The 11,593-nt window shown below is 53.2% G+C and overlaps 1 protein-coding gene across 3 annotated transcripts in view; it reads right to left on the reverse strand.

Moving 5' to 3' along the window:
• ANAPC2 (anaphase promoting complex subunit 2) overlaps positions 1-11,593 on the reverse strand; it is a 14,582-nt gene continuing 2,989 nt past the window's right edge. Inside the window, exons 2-15 of one of the 3 annotated variants that reach the window (XM_085076422.1) lie at positions 9,681-9,880; positions 9,432-9,601; positions 8,048-8,670; positions 7,311-7,443; positions 4,995-5,169; positions 4,758-4,877; positions 4,172-4,289; positions 3,909-4,090; positions 3,618-3,759; positions 2,794-2,869; positions 2,017-2,220; positions 1,715-1,844; positions 1,196-1,431; positions 1-478 (exon numbers count right to left, since the gene is read on the reverse strand). In XM_085076422.1, the coding sequence (XP_084932548.1) occupies positions 266-478; positions 1,196-1,431; positions 1,715-1,844; positions 2,017-2,220; positions 2,794-2,869; positions 3,618-3,759; positions 3,909-4,090; positions 4,172-4,289; positions 4,758-4,877; positions 4,995-5,169; positions 7,311-7,443; positions 8,048-8,670; positions 9,432-9,601; positions 9,681-9,852 (2,694 nt within the window). In that variant the 5' untranslated portion in view covers positions 9,853-9,880 and the 3' untranslated portion in view covers positions 1-265. Of the gene's footprint in view, positions 479-1,195; positions 1,432-1,714; positions 1,923-2,016; positions 2,221-2,793; positions 2,870-3,617; positions 3,760-3,908; positions 4,091-4,171; positions 4,290-4,757; positions 4,878-4,994; positions 5,170-7,310; positions 7,444-8,047; positions 8,671-8,831; positions 9,602-9,680; positions 9,881-11,593 lie in introns of those variants that run through there. The other 2 variants (XM_085076419.1, XM_085076420.1) reach the window with 2 other exon arrangements.

Below are 11,593 nucleotides of genomic sequence, written 5' to 3' on the forward strand. Positions count from 1 at the left end.
TTGGAAAAAGGAACCTGCTGTTATTTATTAACCAGGGAGGTGGGCCCAGGCACTCACATAGAAGAGGAAGGAATGTGGGGAGCAGACCCAGACGTTGTGGGGTACCCAGGCTGCTGCTGAGCTGCCTCCATGTGGAAAACAACAACCATTTGGGGAAGGGGGCACAGCAAACCCCCAGGGCAGAGAACCCCCAGCAGGACACTGAGAGCTGGTGGCACTCTGGAGCAGAGCTCAGGCACAGGCAGGACACTGGGACACTGCCAGGTCAGTTGCAGTTCTTGGGCAGGCGATAGACACCCCCTGAGTAGATGAGCTGCTGGTCCCGGACCTTCTTCTGCAGGAATCCTTGCAGCTCCTGGATGTCAATCTCAGTAACCACAGGGCCTGTCATCACAAACATCTTGAGCATGCTGTGAATCCTCTCCAGGGACAGGCTCTCCAGGTTGGTCAGCATGGCCTGGATGTACGTCCAGAACAGCTGCAGAGGGACACAGGCAACAGTGAACCACTGACACCTACAGCATAAAGCAAATATCCCAAATCCCAAAAGCTAGGAGGGCATGCACTAGGTTGCATCCTAGCTGGCACTAGGTTCTGCTCTCAGCCATGAGCATGGGGTCTTTAACAGGGCATATCCAAGAACAGCAGCAGCAGTGTTGGGACACACAGGCAGACAGTGGATCTGACGTGCAGCACACGCATGACCCTCTGTGGATGAACACCAGTATGACAATGCTGTGTTGCACAACACACAACATGACTCACAGGCAGGAAAGGCACTGGAAATGTCCAGGAACCACAACAGAGAGAAGGCAGAGATCCAGCTGTTAGTGCTGGGTAAGCCTTTTGGGCAGTCAGAAGTGCCAAAAAGTGTAGCTCGGGTGCATCCAAACAAGTTATGACTATTTTCAAACATGAAATCATGTCTCAGATTTTTTTTTAACTAAAAAAAACAATTTGGAGATTTCCAAATGGTTCCCTGACTCAGCAGCTGGGCACTTGTCTGGAGGGAAAGTTGTGATCCAGCATCAAGAGATTAACCAAGAGATACCCACTTCAAAACCCAAATGTTTGTGCTGAACTCAGCCACTTGCAGTGAAAAACACAAATCAAAAGTGCAAATCGAATCCATCAGCCTGATCAATTCCCCCAACCCAAAAGGAGAGGATGTCTGCATCATCACAAGGACAAGTACCTGCAGCTCCTCCTCCTTCTGGTCAGCCTGTGAAGCCATGGCAGAGTCTCCCTCCTCATCACTGTCAATCAGCACAACCTTCTCCACCTGGTCCTTCTGCTCCTCCTCAATGACAGTGAAGGTGCCCTCAGGCTCCTCCCGCAGGACTCCCTGCTGCAGCCACAGTGTCATCTTCCTCTTCAGCGATGTCACAGGCACCTTGAGCACTTCACTCAGCTCTGTCAGCATCCAGGTACCTGCAGAGACCGTGGAGATCAGAGAGCAGATGGAGCACAGGACATTTCCCACACCTCAGCATGCCAGGATTTGGTGGGAAGCTGGGCAAGGCAGGGGAGGCACTGCCAGGAACGAGCAGATGGGTGTGGAGCTGTGGCCCTGCTGGGTGCTGGAGACTCTGGTAGATCCAAGCCCATGCACCACGTCTTAGTCCTCCTGCCAGAGCTCTCAGAGCCTCCAGTCACACAAGGAACGTGGCTTTCCCAGCCATGGCAGCACAGACAGGGGTTCCCCAGCACTCACTCTTGTTCTGGAAGTGCAGGATGATGGCAGCGTGCACAGGTGACACGGACAGGGACAGTGTGCGATCAGCCAGCTCCACATCCAGGCTCACCAGGCCCAGGTGGTACTTCCAGTTCAGGGTCCTCATGGCCTGGGAACAGGGGGAAGCAGCTGCTCACAGCAGATCTCCCAGCAGGAACCACTGAGTGGTGGGTTTTTGCAAACCCCACTGTAACAGCATGGGCAAAACAGCTGCTCAAATCCAGGGGACTGCATACAGCATACATCATACAGCTTTATAAGGAGGGTTAAGGTGGCCTTACCTTTAATTTCTCATACTTCTTGGAATATGCTTCCATGGCTTCCTTGACCTGCTCTGGAAGCTCCAGCTTCTCCTCTTTGAGCGGTGGCCAGAACTCACTGGACAGGATAACAGCCACGAGGCTGAAGGGAGGCCTCTCCTCCTCAGGGAGCTTCTCCTCCTCATCCCGAATGTTGGCATTAATGCGCCGGGAGTCAGCCATGTCCTGTGACAGGGAGAGGAGGCTCAGGTGGATCCTTCACTTCTGAGTCAGTGCTGACACTTAGTGAAGGAGAGGCTTAAACAAGGTGAATAGTGCTGTCTCCAAATGATGGTGGGGACAGTGGAAAGGACATGATCAGGTGTGTCTACCTGAAAGTCTGCTACAGAAACATTTGTGAGAAGTTAAAGAAAGGGATTACAGCTCAACACTGCCTCCACTGCAGGCCCTCCACACCTGTGCTCTTCCTAGAGTGCTCTAAAAGAATCAAACTCCAGAGTCCCAACCCCAGAGGAACTGGATGAGCCTAGCTCTTCAATGCCAGGATACTGCAGGAAGGGCAGGAGAGACAGCAGCACCAGAGCAATGACTCCCCAGAGCTGATAATCCAGCCCATAAGGCTTAAGAAACAGACATTATTTAAATGCACTTCTGCCTGTCACAAATCAGCCCCTCACTGGCATTCTGGAACCCCTGCTTTCCTAAAAGATGCTTTTTGAGTCACTCCTCAAGTGCCTCCCCTTCCCCAACGGGCTCAAACATTCAGGACTTGAATTTAAAAAAATAAAAGGAAGTTACTTTTAACATGACTTCACAGTAGTGCATCTGAGCTTCACCAAAGCGCAGCTTCAGCAGCTCCACGTTGCGGATTTCCCTGGAAGGAGACACAGCAGGTCAGACATTGGGTCCCTCAGATGGACAAGCCTGGCTTGGCCTCCACCCCTCACCACACAGCCAAAAAAAGGAAGGCCCTGGCACAAGGGTGCTCTTCCTAGGAGGCTTTGCAAGGCACAGTGTCTGCCCAGGATGGCTCCTGGTACCCGAGTGAGGAACAGCCACTCCTCTAAGCCAGCAGCTTTTTAAAGACAGAATCCAGAATGGTTCAGGCTGGAAGGGAGCACTGGAGCTCATCCAGTCCCACCTCTCTGCTCAAGCAGCATCCCCTGGAGCAGTCCCTCAGGACTGTGTCCAGGTGAGTTTGGAATATCTACAAGGAAGGAGACTCCACAGCCTTTCTGGGCTTCTTTCCAGTACTCAGTCACCTCACAGTAAAGAAGTTCATCCTCATGTTCAGGTGGAACTTGCTGTGTTTCCAAAACAAAGATCTTCCCATCCCTTCCATTTGGGAAGGCCATCACAACATGTGGGATGGAGCTAAGAGGGTGTCAGTGCCTCCAATTTCCTACATGCTGCCCTATCAGCACAAGCCAAGGGCAGGACTGAACATGGGATTCTAGATGCAAACTCAAAGCTGCAAAGGAAAGGGCCAAAGACATTCCTGGCTCCAAAAAACAGCCACTGACAGGGCCAAGTGCGAAGGTTCTACCCTTCAGACAGCAGAGAGAAGAAAACCCAGGTGATTCTGCCCTAGAAAGCCCTGTGGCTGGGCACAGGGGCCTCACCTCTCAGCACTGTAGTTGAACTGGTGCAGCAGCCGGTCAGCCAGCAGTGTGCGGTACTCGTTGATGAACAGGTCCTTGCTGCCATAGATGCTCACCAGGAGGCTGATGATGTCTGAGGAGCGACGCTTGGAGCTCGATTTTCCTGGTGCAGTGCAGCAGACAACAGTGTGAGGTTACCAGGGACCTGCCCCAGCCCAGCCCAGCTCCAGAGGACCAGCAGATGAGCTGGTCAAGGCTACAGCCACCGGGGAAATCAGAACACTGCCAGGACTCCTGAGCTTGGCATCTCACCTGGATCTGCATCCACTGGGTCAGGAACCCAGTCCCCTGGCTCTGAGATGTCATCATCACTCTCCTGGCCATTCTCCAGGGTCACTGGGTCAGCTTTGGAGAGCTCATTTGCCAGGTCACCCGAGCCCTCAGCATCCCCTGTGAGACCAGCCACGATCTGCCGCACTGTGTCCTCCCGAGTCCTGCCAGCAGCCACGGAAACGGAGCAAGTGAAGGGAGGGAGGGAAAGGGGATGTGTCAGACTGCCCTGGGATGTCTCTCACCTCAGATACTTCCTGATGGGCTCACAGGCAACCTCCAGGATAACCATGGAAGGGTCCAGCTCCCGCAGGGCCTTGATGGCTGAGATATACAGAGTGATGATGTCTGAGGTGTTGACTCCTACAGGAGAGGAGCAGAGGGAGTCATAATCCTGGAGCACAAACTAATGGCTTGAATAGAAGGAGTTTGGGTGGTCCAAGCCCTCTGTTGTATCTACAGTGTTGGAGGAGGAGGGCTTGCTGCGCTACAGCCCTAGGCAATGGGAGAGATCAGATGTGTGTGCCTGAGAAACCAGTTCTGAGCATGAAGAGAAGCCCAGAGCTGAGACCTGACAGTGCAAAGAAGCATTTGTCCCCCTAGAGCAAAGCTAAACTTTGTGTTCCTGACTATAGTGTAAAAATGAGGCCAAAAGGAGCTGGGATGCAATTAGTTGCTGCTGCCATGCCCACTGGAACATGGAGAGCATGTAATGGGCACACTGACTGCCCCTCACTCCTCAAACAGGAAACCAGACCAGCTCCCAGCAGATTCCCACTCATGCCCAAGTTCCTCAAAGTGTCAGGACACAAGCAGGGATGTAAAACCCACCAGGATGCAGAAGTCGCATTTCCAGAGCACTTTTCAGGGAGCTGAGCAGCTGCTGCCTCTGGTTAGTCCTTTCCAGGCAGAACTTGAGGTCCTCCACAGCAGGCTTTGACTCTGGGAAATCTGCAAACCAAGCAGTGATCAGAAGCAGTGCCAGGCTCCAGGGGAAGGCAGGGGGAGACAGTGTGGCACATCAGAGATCTCTCTCATCCATGCAGCCCCAGCCCAAGGGTGAGGCACCTCGGATGATGCTGAAGAGCTCCTCGATGCGCATGCTGGCGTAGATGCGGTAGAAGAACCTCTGGACGTGGCAGCGCCAGCGTTTCAGGGTGCTGCTGGCTTCTGGGGAGGACTGTGCTGAGGGGCCATCCTGCAGGAACACCCTGCTGAGCCACCCAATCACCTTCTCTATCCACTGCACAAGGAGAGAGAGAGACACAGATGTGGTGAACACAGAGCTGGATGCACAACCATGGCCCAACCTATCCCACCATGGCCCAACCCATCCCAGCACAGCCAGCAGAAAGGAGTAGCTGGACAAGGACAGCATCACCCCCAGCTGCTCTTCAAATGTGCCCTAGCCTGGGTTATAGCTGAGGAAAGCCCAGCTGAAAGAAGTGGAACTTTAGCTAAAGATACAGGATATGGACTGTGCAGCTGTGTGTGAGAAGATAAGGGGTGCCCACGGACTCTGTGCAGGCACTGGGCTCCAAAAAGGACAGGGTTTATTCCAAAACCCGCAGCCTGCTCCATTCTTGCAGAATTCCATCCCATTCTATACTTGCAGAACTGCTCCATTCATGAGAAAATGAGCAAATTGCCCATTACACCATCCTTGGCCCAAAACTTCTATGGCTTCTGAAATCAGTGAAAAGCAAACAAGATATCCCAAGGAGTCACAGACACCCAACATAACTCAGGCACTTGAAACCCACATACCAGCCTAGTCACTGAATTATAAAATAAAAACCTGAGCAGAGAGCATTAGAAGGTTATTTTTTCGTATGTGAGGTTTAGTGAGAAATGTGTAATTGTCAAATTTCAAACATAGTTACAATATCCAGATGTTCAAAAGAAATGCCTTTTTTCCCAATAAGTTAGCAAATATATGCTACTTTCTGGGATAGTATTTGAGTGCTAATATACTCTTAGGTATTAACTTACTAGTCTACTACTAGTACTAATATTTTCAGATAACTAGATTCTGACAGCATGAAACGAAAATGCTAAGTCAAGGTTTGGATTGCTGGTGTCCATTTTTATTATCTACTCGACTTAGGAAACACTGAAGAAAGGCACATGTTTTGCCTGGACAAACCTGAGTGCTACAAACACCTGGGCAAAACTGTGGAGAAGCTGATAAAGAATTCCCTTAAAGGACAAAAGGACAGGACTATAACTGATGCAAAGTAACTCGATTTTAAGGAATTGTTATCAAACCAACCCATTCTTCTCGCAGAGTTTATGTTCCCTGAGTGCTCCTGTTACAGCCTGATTGTGACCTGACACTCCAGGCAGCTGCTGCTGTGTCTGCAAAGAGCGTTTGCCCTCAGCACCTGTACTTTTAATGAGCTGTTTCTCAGACTTCTCTATTTTACCTTTAGATTACTAGGTCTGTGCTTATTTTATTTTCTTCTTAAAATTATCTCTTCCTAATTCTGACATCCTCCAACATTCTGTAGCCAAACAAGAGGTGGAAGCAAGGGCAGCATTTGATGAGCAGAATGCAGCTGTGTTTCCTGTGGTGCCCTTAAAATATCCTTAAACAATCTCCTGGTCATCCAAAAGCATTTCACATGAGGTGCAGTAAAGAAAGTGTTGCACAACAACTTAAAGGAAGTAAACACAAAAATATTCTTGATGTTTGCAGGCAACAAAAATGGTTGGCATGGCAAAGGGTGAGGGATCCAGGATGTCTGGCTTGCATGGGAACCTGGCTGCAGGCCTGGCTCTCCAGCACAGGCAAAGGCAAGGTCATGGTCAAGGGACACAGAGGTCAGGATTGTGTCCTGGAAGAGCAACAACCCAGAGAAAAGTTTTATTTTAAGGTCATGCTGGGTAAACAGCTCTACACAAACTTAGTTTAAGTAGCTGCAAAGCAACTGGGCAGCTGCAAAGAAAGATTTTGATTCTCTGTGTGGCCACTGGAGACATTAATACCAGAGTATCCTCCCTCATCCTCACTTCCTATTTTACAGGGGAATTGGAAAGGGGACTGAAAACAGCCACAGAAATTCTAATTATGGGCTACCTACACAGAGGGAGGGTCCTCTGCAGGCCAGGTGGCACTTGTGGATCTTGCGGTTTGTACACTAGAACCACAGAAATTCCCTTGTCACTGAAATGTGAGAGCTCATCATGCACAGGCTGATGCTTCCCCTCCAGCATCAGCCAAAATGAGGAGTTTCAGCCCCCTCTCCTGCCAGGGGCATGGAATTCATAGCCCTGGAGCACGTGTTTTTAGATGGAATCTGCTTTTAACCTGAGCTGCTAAAAGCCAGCAACAGCTGCACATCTCCAAAAGGAGGATTCTCACTGTCCCCATGCCTGCCTTACCTCCTGGAACTCATTCAGGAAGGAGTGCTCATATTCCCCCCGGCAGCGCTGCTCCATCCTCTCCTCGATCATCCTGTGCAGGATGGTGGTCACAGCATCAGCACTCACCCTCTCCAGCAAATTCAGCCGGCGGCTGTGGGCACAGGGACACCATCAGGAGCGTGGGGCAGCAAAGGCACAAGCAAATCCAGAGAATCTCACACCTGAAGGCACCTTCCTCCCTGTACATTCCAGAGGCAGGCCTAGCTCAGTCCACATGCTCTCATAGCCCACACAGATGCACATTTGTAATACACAACACTACTGCTATCCCATCCTCCCTACGGACATTAATTATAGCCATCAAAAGCTTTTTCATGTAGAAGAGTTTCACAGAATCACAGAATAGTTTGGAATGGGCTGGAAAAGACCTTAAAGATCAACTAGTCCAAACCCCTGCCACAGGCAAGGACACCTTCCAATAGTGTGCTTCTTTGTGGTCAGAGACCTTTGAGTAAGAGCAGGAATATTCTCCTGAATATCCACAGAGAGAAACTTTCTGTCTAAAGATCTGCTCTTGTTCAACCATCAGCTGCCAACCAGCTGCAGAATCCCAGTGCAGAGTTCTCTGCCCAGTACCATGACACAGCCTAACCTCACACAACTGCTGTTCTCAAGGATCAATAAAACCTGCTGCTGCTCCCCATCCAGACCCTCCCTTGTTCCAAGTGACAGCCACCACCCCGTGAGACACCTACAGAATGTCATTGAGCTGCTGGAACTGCTCCATGGCTTCAGGGCACCAGCACTGCTCCCTCTTGCTGCTGCAGCCTGCACAGAGTGGGCCCTCTCCTCCGCCCTCCTCCGTGTCACTCTCCTGCTCGGTCTCACTCATGCTGCTCTCACACTCGTTTGTTCCATCTTCTCCTTTCTTCCACTGCCGCATGTATATCCTGAACGTGCGGCTGTAGAACTGCTGGATGAGCTCCTGGAAGGATTTGGTCGTGGAGAAGAAGAGGATAGCTTTGAACATGGTGTAGACCTTCTCCTGCAGCGTCTGAGCACCTGTCCCCAGGAGCAGGCCTGCCTCGGTCCACTGCTCCAGGAGCTCCAGGCTGTTCAGGTAGGGCTCCAGGCGGCACTTGAGCAGCCTGAACGCGTCCAGGAGCAGCGCAGCACACTGGGGCTCCTCAGCTGTGTTCTCATACTGGCCGATGCAGTTCCAGAACTCAGGGGCTATATTTGCCTGCAGGTCTGTCTGCAGCACCTCGATGAACCACTCCTCCACGATGGAGTGCAAGTCATAGCAGTGCAGCACATCCAGGGCTGCTCGGAGCTCGGCATCCTGCAGCGGCCCCACAGCCTCGGGCCTCGGGGCTGCCTGGAAAGCAGAGGGGACATAAGGTAAGCACTTGATGGAGCACACGGGGACTCTGCTGTCAGACTGCACCAGGGGCTGCTGCTCCTCCATGGGGACCTGCCGGGGTCTCAGTCCACTGCTGGAAACCCAGTGCCCACCTCCCAGGGCTCACACCCACACACATCACTGCTGTCCCTGCTGGTGGCAATGCTGCAAGCCACCCTTGGGTGCCTGAAACGCCAGGCTCTGGAGCAAACCCCTTCCTTGGCCAACACCAGCTCCCTCAGAGGGAGTGAGAGCAGAGCCACAGCAGGGCCGGGGAAGCTGTGGCCCTTTGGTCCCGCTGCTGGTTGGGGTGATGGGGAGAGAGGCCGGCTGGACCCGCGGCCCTTCCCTGACAGCCCCCAGCAGACACCACCCCAGCGCCCCTTCCCAGCCTCCCCCAGCCCCGGCAGCTCCGGCCGTTGCCCCTCCAGCCCGGGCCGTTCCTCCCTCAGCCCGGGCCGTTGCCCCACCAGCCCGGGCCGTTCCTCCCCCAGCCCCGGCAGCTCCGGCCGTTCCTCCCCCGGCCCCGGCGGTTGTTCCCTCCAGCCCCGGCCGTTCCTCGCCCAGCCCGGGCCGTTTCCCGGCCCCGGCAGTTCCCACCCGCCCCGCGGACCCAGAGCCGGAGAGGCCCGGCCGGGAGGAGCCGAGGCCGGAGCAGCCCGGGGGCGAAGGGTCAGGCCTGCCCCTGGCCCGGCGGAGCGCAGCGCTCCGGGAGGACCCGCGCGGTCGCCCCTCACCAGCCCCAGCGCGGCGGGCGGCACCAGCGCGGTGCTGAGCGTGTGCCAGGCGGCCGAGAGCTCCATTCGGGCCGCAGGAAGGGGCGGAGCGGCGGCGGCGATGAGCGGGGCCGCGGCGACGAGCGGCACGGGGGCCGCGCTGCGGGGGCACCACGAGGCACTGCGGGACGGTGAGCGGGGCCGGGCGGCGAGCGGGGCCGGGGCGGGGCAGGGGCAGCGGGCCCTCGGTCTGACGGTGCCGCCCCGCAGGGCTGTCGGAGCTCCGCGCCCGGCGGGACGAGCTGAGCGGGCGGATCAAGGCCGAGGAGGCGGAGCGCAGCCGGCTGCAGGCGCGGATCGCCACGCTCTCCCGGCGCCTGGCCGACACCAGCGAGAGCCTGGCGGGGCTGCGGTCCGCCCGAGCCCACATCGACAGCACCATCGCCGACCTGGACACGGCCTCCGGGCAGGTACTGACAGCGAGCGGCGCTGGGGGCACCCGGTGTGCTCAGAATGGAGGAGAGGAGGGGACACATCGCAGTGTGCAGCTTCCCCGTGAGGGGAGCGGGGACAGCATCGGGCTCTGCTCTCTGTGACCAGGGACAGGACTCGAGGGAATCATGCAATCAGAATATCCTGAGGTGGACAAGGATCACCCAGCCCAGCTCCTGTCCCTGCACAGACACCCAACAATGCCACCCTGGGCATCCCTGGCAGCATTGTCCAAACACTCCTGGAGCTCTGGCAGCCTCAGGCTGTGCCCATTCCCTGGGGAGCCTGGGCAGTGCCCAGCACCCTCTGGGGGAAGAACTGATCTCCAGCCTAATGGTATTAGGAGAGGGGAGGGGGAGATTTAGGCTACATATCTATACATATATGTGAACTCAGCAGCTGGATTTTCTTGAAGGTCGATTTGGAGCACCTCGATGAACCAGCACACCTCCCTGGGTTGTAGAACTGCATGAACCAGCAGCCTGGGCTCAGGATGCAGCTCTGGCACACAGAGCCCCGTCACAGTCGGGCTGGATTGGGGTTTGTTTTGGTGCTGCTTGGGCTTGGGCAAAGTTTATTGTCAAAATACATCAAAAATGCCTCTTGGAACAGACCCTTAAAAATGACCATCTCACATCCATAGTTTTGGAGGGAAAAAAAAAGGAAACCAGAGACACAACACTGACCCACAGTCCCACTAGTGCAGGTAACAAGGGTGCTGGTGGAGCTGTTGGCCTGCCATGATTCCTGCCCAACATGTAGTGGAGCTCTTTTTCATCTTTAATGGACTAGTATAATTAAAAGAGTCGAACTGTTGGGGCAGTAAAGGGTGGGAAGAAGGCAAACAGCATGAGGGCTAGCACTGTCATTTCATTTCCTGGGACAGCTCTACCCTTTCACCTTTCCTGTGTGTGTTACTGCCAGGCAGGGACTGCTTGATCCTCACAGACAGGGTCACAGCTGGTCACTTCTGCATTACACACCAACAGCTTTTTTTGGTTTTCTTTTTTTTTTTTAAATCTTCCCAACCCTTTTCAGATAAGTGACAATCTTAATTTTCTTGGTGACCAGCCCAGTCTGGGTCAGAAGCACCTTTTCCCCTATTAGCTGTTATCTAATTCCCCTCCCATTTGCTTTTTGAATGTGACCAGCTACTGTGTAAGCTCCTCTTCCTCTTTCAAAGTCAGTACTTTCCCATGGCAATCACTTTTCAGATGAGGCTGGAGCTGTTTCCTCGACCTCCTTCAAGACCTGATGGTTTGAAGAAGAGAGAAACTCACATAAAAATTTAAAAGCTTAAAAATTATGTTGTAAGGACACAAAATTCCTTTCCTGTGCATGCACATCCCTAGTTTGTGATCACTCCTTGCCTTCTGCCAGCCACACAGGATTTCACCTTCCTCCAGCACCTCATCAGCTCCTTTCTGACCACTTGGTGATTTCCACAAATTCACAGGAATAGAAATTATTTTTGGGACATTTGGTTACAATTATCCACTGTGTTCAAATTTTTAACTGGTGAAATGGACAGCCAGCAAGGTCTCCTAAATTTGTTGCCTATACAACATGGGAAGCAGGGATGTTAGATTATGTACACTGTGAGCTAAAAATAGGAGAAAATGAGTAAAATCTCTAGTCTGATGTAAGGTCACTAGAGAGTTGAGTTAGTCTTGAAGCCAGAAACCCAAAAT

The sequence above is a fragment of the Lichenostomus cassidix genome, chromosome 17, assembly GCF_008360975.1.
Source record: "Lichenostomus cassidix isolate B80296 chromosome 17, HeHo_3.0, whole genome shotgun sequence".
NCBI classification, from domain to species: Eukaryota; Metazoa; Chordata; class Aves; order Passeriformes; family Meliphagidae; genus Lichenostomus; species Lichenostomus cassidix.